Source organism: Ruditapes philippinarum, unplaced genomic scaffold, assembly GCF_026571515.1.
Source record: "Ruditapes philippinarum isolate M1 unplaced genomic scaffold, ASM2657151v2 ctg3142_1_1_1_1, whole genome shotgun sequence".
Classification (NCBI taxonomy): Eukaryota; Metazoa; Mollusca; class Bivalvia; order Venerida; family Veneridae; genus Ruditapes; species Ruditapes philippinarum.
The window spans coordinates 27,175-50,897 of record NW_026853440.1 but is presented as its reverse complement, the minus strand read 5'-3'; the positions used below and the strand labels follow the sequence as shown (position 1 = coordinate 50,897).

General features: G+C 31.3%; 1 protein-coding gene and 1 long non-coding RNA gene across 2 annotated transcripts; both read left to right on the top strand.

Moving 5' to 3' along the window:
* Window positions 1-3,853: 3,853 nt before the first annotated feature.
* Window positions 3,854-9,502, top strand: LOC132736882 (uncharacterized). The gene is made up of 5 exons (XR_009626644.1): window positions 3,854-3,945; window positions 6,719-6,821; window positions 7,464-7,623; window positions 8,243-8,351; window positions 9,424-9,502. It is a non-coding gene; the product is annotated as an uncharacterized LOC132736882 (long non-coding RNA).
* An 897-nt stretch (window positions 9,503-10,399) lies between these two features.
* Window positions 10,400-23,078, top strand: LOC132736885 (kinetochore protein NDC80 homolog). The gene is made up of 12 exons (XM_060724098.1): window positions 10,400-10,627; window positions 11,364-11,452; window positions 12,971-12,981; window positions 13,805-13,896; window positions 14,276-14,420; window positions 15,162-15,367; window positions 16,619-16,768; window positions 17,470-17,559; window positions 19,020-19,112; window positions 19,786-19,916; window positions 21,796-21,898; window positions 22,504-23,078. The coding sequence occupies exons 1-12, from the start codon at window positions 10,415-10,417 to the stop codon at window positions 22,585-22,587; spliced, it is 1,407 nt and encodes a 468-aa protein (XP_060580081.1). The 5' UTR covers window positions 10,400-10,414; the 3' UTR covers window positions 22,588-23,078.
* The last annotated feature ends 645 nt before the right edge of the window (window positions 23,079-23,723 follow it).

Here is a 23,723-nt window from a genome sequence, read left to right as displayed (position 1 = left end):
TTATTATGTAACATTTGTCATGTTTGTTATTATGTAACATTTGTCATTTATGGCATTTAATAAATGCCCTATTTCATTCAACCTAAGTGTTGTGTTTTATCTCATACCAAACAAGTTCGTCTTGCCAGTTATATTTGCTTGACCTGGACAATACATAAAAAGTTAATGCAATCTGTGGAAACAACGGACGGACGCACCAACAGGCTTTAAGTTTACCCATTAATGCGTTTTTGACGTTTCATACCTCCATGCACTTTAACCTTAAAACTTACATTCCAAATATCAAAAAATTGGGGTCACTTTTCAACGTTGAATTACGACCCGGGGTCATTTTTCAACACCTTCACATTACTGATCAAAATTTAACGGGTGGGTCAAAATTCAACGTTGAGAATTGACCCGTGACCGTTGAGAAATGACCCAGGGTCAATTCTCAACGTTGAAAAATGACCCTCAGGGTCATTTCTCAACAGGGTCAAAATTTAATGTTACACCGGTACCCCCAGACTTATTGGGAAAAAGATGCGTTATTTTGAACTTAAATTGGAATTTTTTATGCATTTTTTTCAGCTACAAAAAAGATTTAAAGTCATCATTGATAAAGACAGCTAACAGCTTCCACAGTCCAGGGGTGATTTATATGAATATGTTGGATTTAAATGATTTCAGAGAAAGCACTTGGCCTTGTTGGGAATTTGAACAGCCATTTTGGGAATTTAAACATTGGAAATTGGGAATTTTAATGTCTATTTTCTATTGGGAACCAGTACCGTTTTAGGGTAGTAGTTATATAAAGAAAAAAAACACTGTCAAATTTGTAGAAGGCATGTACGATACATATCAATATTTAATCTTCAAATTATATGTAAAAATATTCCATTATAAGGCCACAATCACCTAAAAATGTTCGAATTTCTAAATGTTGACGAAATGCACCAGGGCATTTCATGACGAAGCTTCTATGAAATGTAGAAACCCTGGCTTTGTCGCATTTATCATTAATAAAAAATGTTATCATCATCATCATCATCATCATCATTAGCATTATTATTATTATTATTATTATTATTATTTTTATTATTATTATTATAAAGATGTATTTACTCTTAATATTCTATAAATATAATTCTGCATGTATGATAATTTTATACACATTGATAATCATTTTTTGTGCCTACTTGTTGATGTGCTTTTAAGGGTATTTTTTAAACAGTTGCATTTATACAAAAGAGTTTATATTCAGAACAGAGATTCGTCGGGAAGTCTTACATGAAGAGAAAGAAGAAATATCCAGTATATAATTAACTGACATGTCAAAGATCAGAAAATGAAGAACTTTGTATGCAACCTTGAATTAATTTATAGCAAACAGAATTACTATCATTATGATAGATTTTTTTCTTTTTTAAATGATAATTATGTCACTGTAACTATATAAAGTAAGAATAATAGTAATTAACAAACCCTTCCTCATTGCTTTCAAGAAAATTTATGTAATGTTCATATTCAAATAATTTTTTATATGTTCAAGAATTTTGGTAAAAGTTTGTAGCTAACGTATACAAATTAACATAACTGTTACCGATTTTTATTTTTTAGCAATGTTCTGACTTATACAGCGTTTTGGTTGATTGGTTTTGTCGGTAAACAGCTTTTTAGCTAATGATTTTTATAATTTGTACAACAGACACTTTCCGTGGTACTCACATAAATGTCATTTAAACAAAGTTATTTTAGTAATAATTGTTATTTATTTAATCTTTGTGCATTAAATGTCGTTGATCATCATAAAAAATAAACATATTTGAAAAAAATGCCTTTGTAATGATTGATTTTGAATAAAAAATCCTAAAATTTTAAATCGTCATATCAAAGTCATTTTTTAATTTTTTGTCATCAAACTTTTGGAAAATAACCATACTTATATTATCTAGGGAACCGTGTCTCAAATTTTTTCTATCTTTTCTCAAAAAAATATTACGTAACGTCAAACATTTTATGCGACTTTTTTTCACCATACATATTACGTAATTAAAGATAATTAAGTCGCCTATTGAGCAAACAAAAATCCCTGACACGGTTCCCTCCGTAAATGAATTTCCTTTCATGTGCTTTAAACCGCATGTTAATTGCTTGATTATTAAAAAAAGTTATGCCGATTCAAAGTTAGTCCGACCGCGCATCAAACGAAGTGTCATAAATCGGCTATTCTATCTCGGGACCCCTACGTTTCACCTAAATAATTGCATAATACACAAATATCGCACCAGAGAGGGTCACAAGTTGCGGTAACATACTCTAACAAACATTTTATGACCCAGTGACATCTGACCCAATTAAAAAAGTGCTGATTAATATCAGTTTATAGCAGAAATTTCTTCAATTCTTAACGTGATTTACTGCCCGTCTGGTATCAGTCGCACATGTCACGTGACTTTCGGTAAAATTTGAGGCACTCAGTGGGGGGAAATGGAACGCATTTTGCGCACCGCTAGCGGGGGTATTTAATTGTTTTCCTTTTGAAGTTTATTATTATTATCATCAGCATTATTATTGTTTTATAACCAGTGTCACTCTGCCTGTGTATTCGTGTATGAAATTCCGTTAAAATATAAAATAAAATAACAAAAAACTAAGCTTCTGACAGTCGTTTAAAGTCCATGGTAGATGTACAAATAAGAACGGGATATTATATATTTTTTCCACCAAATTGATAATGCTTCACATATTTTAAAAGAAATAAAAGGTATTACTCGATCATTATGATCTGGCCTTCTTGACTTCTATTATGAATATCATCTATGCACGGCATAGAGATCCAGTTTCTACCGGGATAGACAATAAATTTCATACTTTGTCCCAGATTTTTTTAGTACTGTGTCCGAATTACTGGCGAAAAATTTATTTTCACTGAGAATATATTTTAAAATCTTTTTTTTTTTATTTATAGAGAAATAATCATCCTTAGACAATCTAAAATGGGTTAGAAATTTGTCAGGGACATCTTACCACAATTAAGTCACACAGGCGTTCACATAAAAAAAAATGTCTGTTTTTGTTGTTGTTTTACTTGACATTGTTAGAAAACGAGGTTGAATGTAAAGTAAGCCCTTGAATCAGTACAAAAGTCTATCAACTCAACGTAATATCTATCAGATTAACGGGACAGACAAATTATTTTCACACATTATGTATATTGTAGCAACTACATTTTTAATCAACCCGTGGTCGTGCGATTTGCCGCTATGCTTAATTATTTATGTTTCATACATTATGTTACGGACATTGGCCGACAATTTCTTAATTTATAAAAAAGGCTAAATGTTGAGATATTCATAAAAGATGTACGTTAGTTGTACGATACATGTATTACGAGAAGTATGGACCAGTATGGACCTGTAATTCACGGATATATGGAACTACCGATTTCCCTCATTGATGCCTCAACAGGGGCGGAGCGTTATCGATAATCGACAGGTTACGCGAATAGCAGATACAAATAGTATAGGTTCCGTTTTAAAAACGTTTAAAAACACATTTTTTGGACTAACTGCTTCCAAAATTAAAATCACGAATGTGTTCAGAAAAGGTTGATAAATCTACTTAGCAAAAAATCTCATTTTAGGTATTTTCAGTGATAATTGACTCCGTTGTCACCTTAACATAATTAAAGCTTCTTTAATTGCATGTATTTATGATGGGATGGATTGACAAAGATAAATAATTATGATAATAATAATAATATAATAATGATGATGATACGCATCATCATCATCATCACCACCACCACCATCATCATCATCGCGATGACAATGAGAATAAAATCATTAGAAGAAAAAAAAAAGAGATTGTATTTACAAACAACCGATTCTAGTGTACTTCGTTCGTTCGATTAAACTAAGTGTACAGTGAATTAAAAGTATAGAAAATCAAGTGTAGAAAGCGGTAAGTTCAAAACATTATTTGTTAGTTTTGTTGTCGTTTAAGGGACATCACAATGATATGTTGTTGAAAGACTAAATATAAGGTATAAAAAATCTAACTTCTCTATGTTTCTAGTAATTTCAGCATGATCCTTCATTGATAGGAGGCGAGGATTCGCTTTTAAATGTTACTAATAATTTAATTTGGATTCGTGCACAAAATGTTCGTGACCAAGTATCGTACTTATTGTAATTAAAACGAAGCCATTATATAATCAATATTAGTTTATGGGAATATGCCCAAAGTTTTCAAAATAAATAAAAACAATTGGAAATGCAAATATAAAATTTATTTTATTGCAAAATTTCATCTGCAAAGTTTTATAAAAATTATAGTCTACTAGCACGAAACATCTGAAAACAATTAGGACTACCTCAGTTTCTGGAACTCATGAGTAGTGGTGACAGAATTATAACAAATCCTGGTCAATTTGGCCCTAAAACTAAGTATTAAAAATCGGCCCCGGGATGTTTCGGCCCTTTTCTGCAAGACGTGTCAGCCCTACTATAGTATATTTCAGAAATAATGTATCCCAAACTGTGATTTTTACTGGCCCAGAGCAACAGATAAGGTGCGTATTTGCGTATTTACGCAATTAATTTTATAAAATACGCAATTGATTTTTTTAGAATGCGTATCAAAACCCATTAAAAAAAGTAAAATACGCAATTGTCTTAAAAACCCGTGCGTATTGTCATTTTTATCACCGCGAAATTAATCTGTCGTACACTCGTAGTTTTGGACAAATTATATCGATATGCATGATATCCGAATATTCCCGAATCAATGCTAACTAATCAACGGTCTCCGGTCTTCGACGGTCCCCGGTCTCCAAAGACAGACTAAGCATAAGACCGTCGATTTTGTCTACTCAGGTTGACGGTCTTTACAGACCCGCAGAGACCATTGATTTTGCAGAGACCGTCAATAGGTAGGTCCCAGCTGTATCAATAGACGCTTTGAAAAGCAATATGGCGTCGTACAAAGTGAAAATGATTTGAAACAAAACAGTCGCAAATAATAAAAAAACAGTCAGAAAATGAACTTGTTAAAAAATATTATGAAATTTAACATGAGCATTTTATATAAAAAAATAAAACAATTGTGAAAAGTTCTAGTAAACTGTTAATCCTATTTTCTTTTTTAAAACAGTTAATATATCTAAATTTAATTTTATTGATATTGAAACCATAAAATTCATATCTTTATAATTGAATACCCAATTGATCTTGAAATCATAGGGTATCGAGTTTTGGAATACCCAATTAAATGGAGCCAATACCCAATTCCAAAGGAAATGATGGAGTAATACCCAATTCACTTTTAAAGCTTTAATATCTGTTGCTCTGACTGCTCAATAAAATCACTCTTTGGAGTTAGGATGCGAGGAATTATGTCACGAGGGCGATATAATGATGCGCATTGGAACGACAAACAATGATTTTATCAATGCAATAAAATCACCAATTTGGAATATATTATTTCGATTCTAACACAACATCAAATAAATGCTGCCGTACCTGGTATTAAGCTATTGTGCCTTTGTTTCCGTACTTATTTTCAATGCATCACATTTTTAGTGGTTACGTCACATGTATAATGATTACGTCACGTGTCTAAATATAGAACATCAAACAGTGATTTTATTTATTGCATAATAACACACACTATCAGTTCTTCTATGTTCAATAGGGAAAAATGCGGGTCGTGTTAGAATGCTTGATTGATTACACAAACATTTTTGACACTTAAAGTCTTAAATTAATAATTCATTATCTTTTGATCTCTTGAACTATAAATACTTAGATATTCTTTAGATATATGTTAATGTTTTTAATGGTGTAACAAACAATTAAGGCACTTTAGTGTTTGAAATTATTTTTTTGTCCAATAGGATTGCAGTATTTCCAATGAATCGTAACTCATTTAACTTGTTTACTTTGGTGAATCGGCTAACTGTTTATAAAATTAATTTAAAACACTAAGCTTGTTAAAATTTATTAGTACGTATTTATAGAATTGAATTGGTCGCGCAGCTGTGTTGGTGCCAAGTTGGTATAGGCACAGATATATAATTATAAACAACGGATAGGAAACTCGGAAAATAGACAAGAGTCTGATTCACTCCTTTGCACGCCTCGGTGTTAATCGGGCTTTCCCGCTAGTTTCCGATTTTCACGCTATCGTTTAACTTCGGCGATATCCGTGAATTATTGCTTACATTGCTGACATGGATTTTCATCGGAGTAATAATTGTGTGGAAAAGTGTGTTTTGTACGTTTTAGAATAAATAACTATTGCTTCTTATATAAGTAAAAAATCTTTAGTCTGTTTTGTTGATGTACCTCCAGGAATTCAGTATGGCGGTATTTTGGCTACTTTTACCGAGGATGCATCGAATCTCGCAAAATCTTACGACATATGATGATAACTTGCGGAAACACAATTCCGCCGAAACTGATTTTAACTTTGTGACGTCACAGTTTCTCTCCATCTTATATTTAGCTCCATGGTATAGGGCCATGATGACTCGGGGCCAAGTTAGTTTCAGCCGAGTTGACCCGGCTTCGTCATCTTGGCCCTATACCAACTCGACCAATATTTTATATTACTCAATTTCCTGGTAATGATGAATGTTATAAATAAAGTCTAAAGAACAAAAATCATAAGGAATAATTTCTCTCACTGGCATAAAGTACTAGTGTACTGTATTTTTATACATAATTTGTTTCAGACCATGAAGCGTTCATCTTCATCAGATAGGTCTTCTTTGGGGCCGTTGAGGATACGAAATGAAGAAAGTTCGAGAAACAGTAGAAATTCAGTATCAAGTTCAGGTATGAGAAAGAGATCTCAATAAAACACTACTGTAACAAGCATTCATAAATGTTGGTGATATTAAGCCTACACCAGTAACTCTGATTAAAGTACTAATGTTTGTTTGTTTCATTTTACGCCTTTTTCTAACAGTATTTCAGTCATATAGGCGGAAGTACTTATGTAATATAGGAGGAACAAGCAAGAAATCTTTCTATATTTTTTTATGCAGCGGCAAGGCTGAGTGGTCCATATGTTAAGACTATAGATATAGGATGTTTAGCTGTGTGGGTTCAAACCCTATTTGGGGGCAAGATGTTTTTTGCTTCAGAAACTTTACACTCATTGCTCTACTGGTTGGTTCCAGGAACAGATTATGTCTTTAAGATTGTGTCTTTAAGCTTAAAATAAATAGCTTCTTACACAATCAAACTAAAATAAATTCTGTGTAAACAAAATTTTTTTTTTTTCTGATGTCTGATATTAATGTATTTTAATAGTTGTAGAATTAGGTGTAGTTTATTTTATAAATTAGATAAAATCATGGAATTATTACAAAAATGCATGAAGTCAAGTTCATAGTTAACATTCATTTCAATACATGATTAATATGTTTTGAAAACTTTAAAGATAAGTGATGTCATTCCAGCAATATTTTGCAGCTCGACCATCTAAAAGTGGCCGATCATTGTCTGGTAACAGAATGTCCACTGGTAGATGACCTTCAATAGGACCATCAATTTCAAACAGTCGACCATCTATGTCTGGTAGTAGAAAGTCTATGTTACAGATTCCTAGGTTTGGTCAAGCACAAAAAAGCAGGTAGGACATTTGAATTAAGTCTATACATGAATTTGAATTAAAATTTGAATTCCTAAAAAATGTCTTTCACATTGTCATGTTGATAAATGAGAAAATATTGTATGTGAATCAAACTTTTTAAATCTTTATTCTTACAGTTAAGTCCATTGATAAAGAAAGTCCAGAAAACTTTATCTTTGTCACAATATTGTTACTATATTGTATAGAGTTATGCCCCCTTTTCACGTGGAAAATATTTTTAATTAATTATATAAATACCAATATCTTGAACATTCAAAATCCCAAACATTGAAAGTTACAGGGCTTCAGTTAATGGAAGTTTGGGAGTCATTTAAATTTTGGCTTGTGACTTCCAAAATCTAATACTTTTCCTTCTTTACCTATATAATGTGACTTCCAATATCAAACATTGTGCAGTCTCTGACTTCCAAATTTTGAAACTTAATGGAAGCCCTGAAGTTACTCATATTAGTTGAGAAATTAAGTGCATAACAACCCATAAAATACCAAAACACTTTGACAAATTTATTTTTCATTGTTTGCCTTTTTCAGGAGCAACAAGTGAAGCATTCATATTTTTGCAATATTTGTGCATTGTGTTTAATATTTGTCATGTTAGGTTGTCTAGAGGAAGTGGTATAGGAATGAGAAGTAATGGTGTCCCAAAAGATCCAAGACCAGTGTCAGACAAGTCTTATCAGCAAAAATCTATAAAGATAGTATTAGAGGTTAGTTTTGATAATCATATAACTATGTAATATATCATACTTTTCTCTAATTCTCAAACAAGATATTAAGAATTTGATGAAATAAAGTACACTCAAAGCCAAACAAAGGACAGCTCAACCTACACTGTAGAATATCTTAAATTTGTGTTGTTTAAAATTTTGCACTTTATGTCCAAAAAGTGTATTTATCTTTGTTAGCATGTTCCTATATTTGTGTTATCATCCTATTTGAAATGAAAAGTGTTGCTGAATAAAATAAGATATTCGCAGTTTGAGGCTATCTTATTTATTTATGTTAACTATTAATAAGAGGTCTGTTTGAGAATATTAACGTAAACTAATCTAACATGAATAAAACCTGTTCTACAGTATGCTGTCAGTATTAAGGAATGGCATTTACGTTTATATTGATTTATAATTTGGTAAATATAAATCTCCCTTTTCCAAAGGACTGGATACCATTCAGCAAAACTATAACTTCAGCAAATAATACAAGGTGTAAATGGTAGTGTAACACATGATGAAAGTCTGTCTGGTCTACAGTAAGCACTGGACAGAAAAAGAGTCAAGATAAATGTTTTTTAAAAAATATCTATATTCATGATTATTATATGAATTTGATTACAGTATGACTCTTATAACAGAATTTTTAATGCTTGTCTTCATGAAAAATAAAAAGATGTTTGAAGAATTATTTTCAGAATTGCTTACAAATGATACTTTCTAAAGATAAACAAAATGCTGATTATGTCTACAGATATGGATTTCCAGAAAATTGAATAAACCAGCAGAAAAAAGTTAAATGATTGTAACACATTGTAAAGATGATTATAATTTATTGAAAAATTTAAGAATATCATTTGTTAGCAATTTAGTTTGAAATCTGTCAAAAATTAATCAAACCAAGTCTGCAATTTTCATGTAATTTTGTTGTGATTACTGCTTCCGAAGGCGGACTCTTCCTCCAGATCTTTGACAGATTATATAAGTTGATTAGCTCTTACAAATGAGCTTTAGTAGTTTAAGGGGAACACATGTCAATCAAACATTGTCATTTCTTTTCTGTCTTCAGTTTTTAACTGAGCGAGGATATCCACATAACATTACATTAAAAACTTTGCAGTCCCCAACATCAAAAGATTTCTTCAAAAATATATGAGGTGAACAATTTATTCTTTCATTTCTTCCTTTGTTTCTAATGTATCATGTACATATATACATGTATGTAAGTATAGAATATTGTGCATCAAGAAAGAAGCATGAATATATATTTTCCTTACATTTACATATCATATATTAAGATAAAATCATAAATAGATCAAAACCTACACAATTTATCAAAAACATGTTTCGCTTTAAAATCAGTTGATCATCATTCTAAACTTTCACATAAGTAGCTGTTATTTTCACACTTGTTGAATTTATTTAATATCATTTGTCACTAATTGCCATATTGAAAAAAGATAATTTTACTTGATTTGAATGAAAACATATTCAATTGTACCTGGTACATGTATTATTTTTTATGTAATTTCCTATTAGTGTAAATGTTTGATATAATGATACTTTCTCAGTGTTGCATCTAGAATTTCAAAATTATGGGGGATTGTCCCCCACTCAATTGAAAAATGTGGGGGATTTGAAAAAGATGTGGGGGACATACATTGACCTTACAATATGACATACCGAATAGAGTTCATTTATTTTACATTCAGGCATTTTTGACAGCTATCGTCCGCTCAAAAACGAAAGTAGAAAAAATAAAATATTGACGAATACTACAAAACACACGCGAGATGACTTAGTCGGCTGCTACACGCGATTTAGTACGTATTTTAGTCATAACCAAGAGTGAAAACAAACATGGCTGAAGCGTTTAAGATACGATGAAGATAAACTGAATTAAGTTGAAAAGATTGTCAGATGCGGGACTTGGCGCGCACTGACTTCAATAAAATGCTCGATCTGCATAAAAAATGCGCAAATCGCGCAATCGCGCGGCCTAGATGCAACACTGCTTTCTATAATTATATATTTATGAAGAGTTATTATGCAAGGTTTACATGTTATTGTTCACTGTTTTGTTACAGTTTATCTATGGATTCATCTCGCCCAAGTACAAGCTCTCGCCTAAACCTGAAGAAGAGATTCCGCGAATCTTGAAGTCAATTGGCTATCCATTTCTGATATCTCGGACATCTATGTTTGCTATTGGTAGTCTCCATACATGGCCTCACATCTTGGTAGCCTTGACCTTTCTCATTGAACTTATTAATGTAAGTATTGTTTATCTTTTGATACTATATATGTGGATATTTCCATGTGTCTATTACTCTAAAAGTTAACGAATTTAAAATTCCAGACATTTCACATGAGGAAATATTAGCGAATCATGCAATGGTAGAATTTAATGACAGGTTGGTTGATATTCACACTAGAGGAAATTTTAGCAACTTTTGTCAATTTGCAAAATTCGCCAACTTAAACACTTATACAGTATTTTATTGGAAACAATAAAAGAGGTAGAAAATATATCTGCTGTTTAAATAGTTTCACATTTTAAGATGTTTTAAGTATTGTAAAAAAAGAACTTTTGAATTAGAAATGTATGTTATTGCAAAGTATATGTAGTCAATATGTAAACAGAGTGACTGGAGAGAATTGTAATGTTCCTGGGGAAAAATAGACGGTATTACCAGTATCTAGTTTTTTGTTTGTCCCGTCCTTTGATTATACATGCTTCGTTTTAATAGCATGTTCTTATATTGAGGATATCTTTCAAAATTTAATTAATGAATATTTCTTTGTTAAGCCAACTAATTGTTGATTATGAAAAGAAAGAAAGAAAAATAGCGATCCTGTATCGTGTTAGTTTTTCAGCATTAAATGAAAAAAAATGGCTGTGTAAGGAACAGAAAAGTAACATGTATCAAAACAGTTGTTTCAGCCAGAATAGTTCAAAGTTTGATATTAGAACTGATATATAGTATGGTATGGCATTTTGTTTTACAGTATGGTATGGCTATAGGGGAGCATATGGAGAATATGATGTTTCCACCAGATGATGATGGTTTTGATAGTGACACTATGTCTGAGGCTCAGCAGACATTTTCACAAAAAATCTTACGATTTATCTTAAGTTTTTCACTTACGATAATCGTAAGTTAAATCTTAAGTCATTTTCACAAAGCCACTCGTAATTTCAAATTTTATCTTAAGATAAAAAATTCACTTACGATAATCTTACGACAAAAACATCCCTAGCAACGTTCATTTGATAGTGATGTGCATGCTCTATATTTGATTCCGGTTTTAAAATCAAGTAATCAAGAGCTTGAAATATCTATTGAACACAATCAAATTTCAATAAGAACAAAAAAATGATTCAAACTGATATAATTTAGACTATATCTTGATTGAAGATAATTATACATATCTAAAAGATTCAGAAAGAAGGTCTACTATGTTATTAATAAATAAAAAGGTACCACTAGTACATGCTGGCAATGAAATCGAACTCACCAATTGTACAAATTATAAGTTTTCAATAATACTAGTCTACAGTATAGTTCACATTATTTTAAACTATTCATAACCCTCTCCATCGTGACGTCATCAAGTCATGACGTCACAAATGTATATGTTGAAAAATAATCATACCTCAATTTGTGTTATTTATAGCATACTGTTTGCTTAATATTTAGTTGTCCTCCAACTTTTTGTTTGTTTTTATTCAGTTTAGGTAAGAGATACATGATATTTTACCCTTAAGAGAGAAAAAATTACACTTACGAACGGGGAAGACCTATCGTAAAGTTACGACAGATTTTGCACTTAAGATTTTCTTAAGATTTTTTGTGAAAAGGAGATTTATCGTAAGATTTCTCTTACGACAAAAAATTGTCGTAAGATTTTTTGTGAAAATGTCTGCTGGTAAACAGGCATTTCTCTTGTCCAGGTTTTCTGTGTCACTGACATTGGTTTTCGTCACAACAAATTGAGAGTCTTGCACTGAGCAATTAAAAAAAAATCTAAATTTACTTTATTTATGACCATAATTATGAACATGTCATTTATTATTTATTTTATATAAAATAAAGCACAGTCTGATTTTATCCACTCCTTGATATGTATTATATTTTAAATAGAAGATGAAATGACACCAGTTCTGTGCCAACTTTTCATTATATTTACAATTTTTACTGCTGAAATATTTAAATAAGTTAAATTTTTACTGACAGTCACAATAAATGATTGTGTAAAAATAACGAAATCTTGGGTTGAAATTTCACACACTTGTTCCTTGTGATTATCTCTTATGATGGGCCAAGATCTTACCTTTTAAGAGAGTTATGCCCCTTTTCTTACTGTCAACCACTGAGAATAGTAAAGCTCAGCTTTTGTTGTTTGTAGAAATATTCTACATTATCTTTGTTTAACTATCAAGAAATGAGATTATTTACACATGGTATTTGTGTTTAATTAAAGAGCAATTTGTTGTGATATTTTTCAGATATTTTACCAGTATGTATGTAGTACATACCACTTTGTTGTAATATTTTTCAGATATTTTACCAGTATGTATGTAGTACATACCACTTTGTTGTGATATTTTTCAGATATTTTACCAGTATGTATGTAGTACATACCACGTATTTTTCAGATATTTTACCAGTATGTATGTAGTACATACCACATATTTTCAGATATTTTACCAGTATGTATGTAGTACATACCACATATTTTTCAGATATTTTACCAGTATGTATAGTACATACCCACTTTCGGGTTAATTTTTTGGAATATTTGGGGGAAAAAAACAAAACTTCTAAACATTATTAAATAAGAAACCCCTTTTCAGTTTTTCTTTGTACATGGGCAAAACTTTAAAATTAAAAAACGGGCCAAATTTAAAACTATGATTTCATGTTCATGTGTTTTTAAAAAAAAAAAGTCCAAATGATGGATGGTTGAAAGGAAAAAACCCCAACATTTTTGGAAACAAAACATTAAAAACAACAAGGAAATTTTTATTATTTTTAAAAAACCCCCGGCCCAAATTTTTCTTTTGATTTTAAGGTATTGCAGTGAAAAACTTTTGAATTTTGAGAAAAAAAAGTCTTACTTGAAAAATTTTTTGGGAATTTTTCCTGGATCCATCTTTTTTTAGGGTCATAGTTCAATACTTTTTAATACATTTTTAACACTATCTGACTTCATATGTCTACAAATAAAATGCTGTATCAGACTAGAGAGTCAAATTTCCGTAAGTTATTACAATAGGAGATACTTGAACGATAGGAGTACATAATGTCCTCATACACCAGTAAAGCAGGAAAGTCACCATATGACATATGAAAAATTTGATTGTAGATGTAGAATATTGTTGCATTTGAGTATTTAGATATGCTGTCAAAATTTAAGATAAAAATTTAGTTTTATTTTGTTACCAGGACACAAGTTTTTAGGGGCAGGTGGCATTGATGGTTTAATAGAAGAAAACAATGCACTAGAACAACAGTTAGAACTCCTCGAGAAAGATCCTGTATGTTACATTTTATATCTAGCCAAAATATTTTAGTAGGTGATTTATCATAATTAAATGAAATATGTTCTCACAAAATAATGTCAACTCACTAGCTTTGATTTGAACTTTGGTTAGCTAAAATCCAATTTCAACGTACCAAAGTTTTACTGTACATGTGTACTGAAACATGAAGCTTTTGCAAGGAAACTGATGATACAAATCTTTCTGCAATTTTTAAATGTTCACAAAAATTTGCAGCACATAATTGAACTATAAATATATAACTTGGTAAGGCCTCTTTAGGCATATGGTTTGGAATCACTTAAAGAATAATTAAGTGAATAAATAAATAAAAAGAGAAACACATGTCAACAAAGATTTCTGTTGTATATTTTAGGACCATTTAAAGGCAGCCAATCAGAGATTACAATTGTTACAACATGATGATGAAAGACTTGTCAGTTACCTCAATGAGTTAGAGACACATAAAAGACAACAGGAACAACAACTGACCGAGGTCGAGGAACTTTGTGCTAACCTGGGTATGTAACACTTTAAAACATAAAATTATCAGTCAGCAATTTCATTTTAACATACAGTTACAACAGTACAGATTTTGTAAGTGTTAATCAAGGATTGGGACAAATTATCTTTGGCAATGAAAATGATATAGAAATGTTTTGATTATTATAAACATATTATTTTCTCCAAAGTAAGCACATGTAACAGTATTGTTCTTGATAAAAGGTGTTGTTTTTTTTCATCATCTTTTCTTTTCTTTTTTCTTTTATGGTAAAGGTTATAAAAAAGGTCCTAGGTGTTCAAGGGCATTTTAGAGTGAAAGTTGTTATAAATTATCAATAAATCAAAATGATTGCCTTTTAATACTGTCTTAAATTCAATCTAGGATGATAATTCCACATGTGTTGAAAGTAGCTTGCTTTCATATGATTGGTATTTCTACCCAGGCTTGAGATATAATATGATAATAAATATACTTTCTTTACCAGTTAGTCTGGATAGCGGATATCTGAATTAAATATTGACTATTAGATTTTAGACAAACTGGCAGCTGATAAAAATCTAAGAAGCATTTCTTCTTCTGTTGTGTGTCTTGAGGTTGAATTGTTGGTTTTCCAAGTTTTATAATCAAACATTTGTTTGTAAAAGTTAGAAAATATTAGATCTATGATTAATGTTTTTAATCATAATGAATTTCTGCAGAAATTAACTTTAAGTGTCTAAGTAATACTCACAAATATTTCTTGAAACTAAAAATGTAGCAATAGAACTGGAATCAGAGAATGCCAAGGTATTGAAAATGCAGTTAATGTACGAGAACCAGGAGTTTACTCAGGAAGATGTGGAACGTATTAACATGAGAACACGAGAACTAGAGCGACAGAAAGCTGACATTGAGAAAAATATACAGGCTGTAGATGAAGATATCTGGAAAGAGGAGATAGGACTCTCAAAAGAAGTTGAACAGGTGATTCTTTATTTTGTTTGCCATTTAATCTGATTGTGTTTAGATTGTTTGTGCTTTAATTTGTGAAAAATTATTTCTTTGTGCTTTAATTCTTGAAAAATTATTGTTTGTGCTTAAATTCTTGAAAAATTACTTGTTTGTGCTTTATTTCTTGAAAAATTATTTGTTTGTGCTTCAATTTGTGAAAAATTATTTGGAAATAGAGTTTTCTGTGTCATTTAGTATTTCTGATGGCACACTAAACTGTGGCAAATTTACTCTATATGGCATGGTTGTGATCAAGTAGAATGTATTTGTATATTTGGCAGGTTCTTAGCTTGGTCTGCAAGCAGGTCATAGTAGAGACTTACATGAAGTTAGTACTTATAGCTACCTTGCTATAGACACAACAGTTAGTCAGATAAAGTTGTTCGAGAAATGATCAGCACACCTGTCTGTCTAATATGTCTAGATGAGCAATAGTGTTTGGCATATTAAAGTGAACAGTTGTTGTGTTGGGCATTGCTCTATCATGTCCTGTATAAGTGGATATTTCTGTGTGTCGAAAAGTTAGTAAATTAAAAATTAAAGACATTTCGCATAAGGAAATATTAGCAAATTGTTAAAGGGTAGAATTTAATGACATGTTAGTTGAGGAAATTTTACCAATTTTCATCAATTGGCCAACTTCGCCAATATTTCCACATGCTAAACTTAACCACTTATACAGTATATACTTGAAAAAAACTTATATCAAACATTCACTTGGTCTCATCTTATATGTTTAGTAATAGAAAGAGTATCGAAACACGAGGCTATCTGATTTGTATGAGGGGGCGTAGCTCCCTAGTATTAATCAGATTGCCAAGTGTTTTATGTTCTTCCTATTTTGTATCATAGTCAAACATAAAAAGGTGCCCTGTTGTCACAATATGAAACCCGGGGGAAAAAGTAACCAATGAACGAGCATCTGAATATGATATTTCTGTCGCTTGCCCTTTGTCTTCCGTCACAATAAGTAAACCCCAGCAAAAATGAGCCAATCAACGGGCATGCTCCGGAGTTCTGGTTACTATAACTGCACTCCAGTTAACGCACTGTGCATGTATATGATTTAACTCTGACACATTTTCAACAGAAAGGTCCCCAAACTATGATACAATTACTAATAATATGCACCATTTTAGTAATTTGCATTCTGTATAATTATGATGCAATAATTAACTTAATAGAATAGATATAATATTTAATAAGCTTTTGTGTTACTTTCAGATCCAGTCAAAGTGTCAAGCATATAATAAATTGGCTCACAGTTTGAAGCTAATACCTATTACAGCTGAAAACTCATCTGGTATTGACTATGAACTGAAGAAAACTGCCTACACTGATGGTACTTTGTCCAACTTCCAAGATATTATAAAGGTTTGATATAAATATATATACATCTGTGCATTTTTTCAAATGAACATGGTAATCTATTGCCTTTAAAAATGCCTTTACTATGATGGTGAACATTAACATTGTGTTTAAAGTACAGAAAATAGATTTTATTTAACTTAAGAAAATGTTTTCAGTGTATTATTATAAAGTATTTCTTAACATTAAATGACTTTTTGCAGTATCTGATATATTATTTGATATATGCTTATATGTCTGAATGGCTCATCATTTACTCTACCTGCCACTCATCCGTACTCATGCGAGATTTAGTAGATGGTCTCTTGCGTAGAAATTGTTAATCACTGGTCAGTCATCCAGGAAAAGTCATTTAGGTGGACCTGTTTCAAATATGTGACAAAAAATGTGTTGAAATTTGTGTAAAGCTGAATAAAACATCATACTATTGCTTGTGTTGTTTAGACTTTAACAATCTGAAGCAGGAAAATTCAGATTACCAGCCTGTATTAGTATAGAGTATGATATTGCTGGTGTAATGATACTATGTTTCTCATGAATATATACTTAGTAGTTGGCAACACAAATAGGTATACAATTGTAGGGTCATTATAAATATAACTTGATCAAGGACTTTCAGTCATCCAGACAATTTTGATTTCTATGTAGGTAAGTCAATGTTTTGTAAGGAATGCATCAGTTATGATTAATGTTATTTTATTGTTCAGCCTGCATTGATAACCCTGAAACAACAGTGTGCGGACACTGCCAATCGTCAAAACTCAGAAAAGATCAAAGTGAAGGAGCAGTTAGAACAGGTAACATTTACCAACTAAATAACAAGGTTTGAAATAGTTTCAAAATTAGGACCATTGTTCTTATCAGAGGATGTCAAGATCCCCTCACATGTTACATACTTAATAAAATAAAATTTGTGGAAGCTATTAGAATGAAAAGTGGTTTTACTTAGGTACATGATTGTATCTGAAATAAAGCACAGAGAGGCATCCAAGGTGTCCCTACACCAGTGTAAGCTCAGCTCAGGGACAAGTTTCAATATATGTAATGGTGTATTGTGACAAAGTGAGAAAAAGACATGCACAAAAGAAGCAAATAATGGAATAAAACTGTTCTATTTTTTTGTCATACTGAAATGCTTTCTATATTTAAACCTAAAGAAAGAGAGACAGTTAAAGCTTAAGTGGTTAATTTATTTATATCAAAATGACAAGCCAGTGTTAAATAGCAGATAAAACAGCTCAGACTAATATTTTGACTCTAACAAGACAAAAATCAGGGAAATCAAGCTATTTTTTCAAGCAGAGAATATTTCGCACCTTACTGCCATCAAGATATAAAAATAGTATAAAATTATTAAAAAAAAAAAGAGAGAAATAAGTAAAAATGTTTCACCTCATTTTTCAAGAATTATTTTACCAATTTTTAAACAGTTTAAAATCAAGACTGGATTGTATTGTGTTTATATCAGTGCTCGATTACTAAATCTTCATCCACCACCAATGTTAGTTTAAAATGACGTCATTCTGGAACCCTTATGAGTTGCATATGTAGGATAAAGTCATTACACTGCTTAGAATTGCTGTAGATTTTTCTTGTATAAATTATAACAACTGATATAGATAAAACTTGTGGCATTAGTGTATGTGAGATGTTATTTTTAGTATCATATGAATAGAAAACATACTAAGAACAGAATGTATAACTTAAGAACTGCAAGGTTTGATGTGTTGCTCTGTGTTATAGAGATTATATAAATCACAGTTGCCTGATTATAATGTGATAACACCAGATAAGCAGAATTTTAAGCATCAAAATAAATATCAACTTTATATCCCTTCATTTCAAATGCTCTCTAAAAGAGTTAGAACCTCTGTGAAATTTTGTCATATTGCTTACCTGCCAACTAGCAGTGTGCTCAATGTTAACTGGTTCTGATATTAGTGATAATGTGACTGATTTTTATAACATTAGTGTTTGAATGCTGTCAGTGATTTGTGGCGCCAGTATAAAGTGCATCCATGTAATATGACTTTTTTACCATTTTTTGTTAGTATATTTTAGCTTAACAGCATTTAAAAATTTTATAATATAATAATGAAAATTTCTATACATTTCTTAACATGTCAAGTCCATTATATGAATGGAGGTGTGTTAGGTTAAGTAAGCATTTTCATGTAAATATAGGTAAATATCTAATTTGTATTTGTTTATTTTCTCTCTATATTGTTATAGACATTGTATATAAAATGTATTACAGGCATCCGAGTATGTGAGTGATCTACAGAATGAGGTTGGTTTATTGGAGAGTAAATATAAGAGAGCAGAGGATGAGGTGGAGGCTAAAAAACAGGTGTTGTATTTGACAAGTAACATACAAATCTCATCTTTATATTACACAAATTATTCTGTTATTATCTATAAACTTGGTGTATTTGTGCATTTCTTTAACGTTTGCATTCACAAAGGTCAATCAGCCTGAGTAATTGATTACAAATCTTTTGAACAATAAACCATGCATTATTTAGGAAAGAGAGATCAGTTATACTATAATGCACGAAAGATAAATATCTATTTCCATTCTAACATACGAATAAAAAAAATTGAAATAAGTTGAACTACATTGTGTGAGGAAGCAATTTTCCTTTCTCAATTTGGTTTATTGCTGTCATATATGACGCAGTATGATGTGTAAGCATTTGTCTTTTATGCTGTCTACATATCGTGCAATAATGCACTTGATTGCCTTATCTGTTTGATAGGCGAATAGTGTGAAGCGTGTTAGAATGTAATGGTCCCAACCCTTGAAGGAATATCCTAATTTAGCACTGCTTTGGGTTGACACTGTATGTATAAATAACTTCATGATTTTTCAGGAAGGTGTTAAAAGTTAATGCAGATTGTATTGTAAGATAAAGTTGTCTTTATCAATATTATAACTGCGTATTCTGTTACTTCACAACATGTGTTTGTCGGGTCTTCACATTCATGATATATAATCAGCTGTTATTCATTTGTATGTACAGATGTATTTGAAGGAGATACAGAGAATGCAGGAGTGTGTAGAAGAGCTTCAGAATGAAATGGTACATTTAGAAAGTGTCATGTTCCTATCCCAACAAGATGCTTCAACCGAGAAGAAAAAACTAGACTCTTGGTTTGTTCTAACAACTTTTATATTTGCATTATTTAATTGAAAACTCTAAAATTTTACGAAACTTCCAAAATAAGAAGAAAATGGAGATGTACAACACATCAACACCAGAGCTTGTTTAGGTTATTAATTTTTACCGGTTTCATTTCTATTGAACCTTCTTCATAATTTGCTTAAATTGCTTATGTAAAAGCCTCTGATGTAAACTTTCTTTACTTGTGTGCAGCTATAGTTAGTCATACATAGAGGATATTGAATGAGTGTAAGTTCAATACTGAATTTATTGCACGAGTTGAATAAAATTAAATTATGCGAGCCTCTGGCGAGCATAATATTGTTATATACAACAAGTTCAATAAATTCAGTAATGAACTTGCACAAATTTAATATTCTATTTATCACATACCCAAAATAAAGACCGTTGAAAGTGAAAAAGAATCATTTTTCCTTGACGCGCCTATAGTATAACGCTAACATTTAGCACGTCTTTACACTATTTTTGTATAACACCAATGACGTCACGTTAAAATATATGCATGGTCGTGCAATACCATATTTACGGAGTCGCAAAATCTGCACGAGTGTGTAATAAAAATGTATACTGTTTCATTTAAAAATTTTATCAAATTTTTAAATGGACTTATTTCACAAATATCCTACTGTAATTTTAAACAGAATATCATCTCCATATTATCCTTAAGGACAGTCATGTAAACTTTCAGGTGAACTTTCAAATTATAAATGTGTTGGGTTTTTTGTTAATAAAAGTTGTCTCCCTTTAGTCATTTATTTGATATAAATTAGGTTACTTTTTTGGTATTACTTAAAACAAACTCATACACTCAACGTATACGATAGTGAATAAGCTTAATTATCATCCTACAAATAAAACTAAGGTGGCATCGTGGAGTTATTTACTCGTCTGACTAATAATCTGAGGATCTCTAGTTACTTCCTTAAAACCCTGTCCGGTTACAAGCCATTGTTCCCTTAAGCAAGAAACTTGACACTTTTTGCTCAGTACTGATTGGTTCTAGGAAAAGATTTGAGAGTGTATCTGTAAGCTTAGTGGTAGTCATAGCTTCCTACACACTCAAACTAAAATAAATTGTGTATAAACCTAAAGGAAACTGTTTTTACTGCAATTTACAAATATTTATCTTTATATGATAATATTGTTCCTGTTCATCTTAAAATAAATACATCATGTCTTTGTTCACCCAAAATGGCCATGAATGTTATATTGGATGTTTATTTGCATTGCTGGGTTTTAAGTCATACCAACACTTTAAACACATGTTGAAAGGTCGTACAGGAATTTCCTAGCTTTACTGATGCAGGAAGACCGCATACAATCCTCCGTGCATTATGTCTTGTACGACCCTCCGTGCATTATGTCTTGTACGACCCTCCGTGCATTATGTCTTGTACGACCCTCCGTGCATTATGTCTTGTACGACCCTCCGTGCATTATGTCTTGTACGACCCTCCGTGCATTATGTCTTGTACGACCCTTCATGCATTATGTCAGACACATGGAACATCTTTATAGAACCACCTTGTGTAAGCTGGGCAGATAGCATATTCACTGGATAGATTCAGGTCTGTAGAGATGAGAGGCATTCAGTTCAAAATATGTGACCTTTATCACTGGGTCATGGAAGACCAGTTTAAGTGCGTATTTTCTAAGCATGCTTGTTAACTAGCACCTTTTATATAGGAAAAATATTCAAATGAATCTGTAACTGTAATTAAAACATCATTTCTATAAATTATCATTAGACTAGTTGAATCTTTGACCATAGTCTCTAGAATTAATGCAAACAAAAATATTTATAGACTTGGATTGTACATTAATCGGTGTATAATTGTTCACACATAGGTCATTACAAGAAAGAGAGAAGGCAAGGAGAAAATTGGAACAGCATAAAAATTTCTTGCAGGAAGCTCTTCAAACCTTTATGGAACATATGGAGAACATGCAGGTAGAGAATCTATTCAATATAATCATCATTGTTAATGGATCTTTTATCCTGGTAATCTACTTGACTCCTATTGAAGTAACACTTTTTCCTTACATTAATAAATTGCTTTGGAAAGTTACTATTATTTTTAAGTCACATAATGTTTCTTTTCGACCGGGAAATAATGAAATAAAGGGCAAGATTTTTGATTTGTAGAAATTCAAGTCATGTATAATTCTTCTAAATAGACTGCAGTTATCTTTATGAAGTTATGGAATTGTAATTCAAAGTATAAGAAATGTAACAGATATCATCATAATTGATTTGTCTGCTTGTCCGATCCATTAGCTAAATAGGGAGAGCATTGGATTTATAATCCAGGGTCCAAGGTTATAAAGAATTTTCCTATGCTCATACTTATAGCTCAGGCATTTAATTGGTCAAAAACCAGCATAAAATTTATATTGACCAATGAAAATCCTGAGATTCGAGACCGATCTCACAAAAAAGTTTTATTATCTACCGACCAGGGGTGGCTGTCTTGATTCTCGGGAGGCGAAATTACTCAATGTCAAATGGTTGCAGACAAAAAGTTTTATATCCATTTGTCACTCTTGAAATTTTAGGCAAAGTTAGCAGAAGCCCACGAAGATTCTGAAGCCTTGAAAGAGAAAGTTAGACAGGAGGCTTCTGCAAAGGGCATCGAGTGACTGAAGACAGGGTGACATGTGGATCTGTTTGTGTCTACATATCCAAAGTGACTCGCCATGAACTGTGTAGTAGATCAACTCTAGTGCTTGTTTAACTTGTATTATTTGATGAATCAAATAAACAAGACTTTGGTCAGCTTGGATGTAATTCAGTAGTCTTGTTATGTTAATTCACAAAGACATAGCTGCAGGCATTAGTGTTCCATTAAGATGTTGCTATTACATTTAGTTGTTGCAAACAGTTTAACAAGTGTAGTTATGGCGGACTGTTTAGCAAGCTGTTAGAAGACAAATGCAGTTATAATCATTATTTTGTCTTTCCTCTGTAGCTTTATATTTAAGAGAGATTTTTTAAAGTACATTTTGAAGTATTTATTGTTAAATTTGTTACCTCATCATAACTGTTAATTGACAGATGCTATCAGTTACAGGTTACCCATACACTCTAGGTACTGTTGTCAAAAATATAACCAGTGTGGGTTTTACGAACTGATCAAGTCGAACATTGTATGTTGTGACAGTATTTTATTGCTTCATGGAAAACATATTGTACATAGTGAAAATTTTTACAGTTTTTGTTTTTTATAATTTAACAAATTTTTGTGCCATATAAGACATCCATGTTTTATGCTGAAAACTACTTTTTCCTAACCTCTTATACTTTCCATAGAATTTAAACACAATAATGCTTGTGAAACTGAGAAAAAAATTCATAGGTGAAAAATTCTAATGTAAAAACATGGCAAGCATTAACATAGAACACTTTATATTTATTAATGCTTAAATCAAAATGACAGATATACAACAGAAAAAAAAACAACAGATGATACTAATAGTATATTTTATGAGTTATTAAAAAATGAAGAATGAATTGGTGAAAAAAGATACAACATACTGCATCTTGGAAAGGAAATCAGAGCAAAAGTGCATTTGTGTTCTTTTTTTGGCATAAATGAAGTAGCAATTGAAAAGTTTCCTGTATGCATATAAGCATTTTGTTAACCTGTTAAAATAATTTGAGAATTTGTATTTGTCATCTGACAAACTGTGTTTCATAAAGTCAGGTACACAGAAATGGAATATGTCAGACTATTATGGTCATCATGAACTTCCTATGTACCTGAATTCTGAATCAC

Excerpts from the sequence above, each read along its gene's own strand:
- LOC132736885 (XM_060724098.1), top strand. The coding sequence starts at position 10,415 with ATGTTATTGTTCACTGTTTTGTTACAGTTTATCTATGGATTCATCTCG. Across the intron at positions 10,628-11,363 it reads TTCTCATTGAACTTATTAAT|TATGGTATGGCTATAGGGGA; the intron begins GTAAGTATTGTT and ends TTTGTTTTACAG. Across the intron at positions 21,899-22,503 it reads AACATATGGAGAACATGCAG|GCAAAGTTAGCAGAAGCCCA; the intron begins GTAGAGAATCTA and ends TTGAAATTTTAG.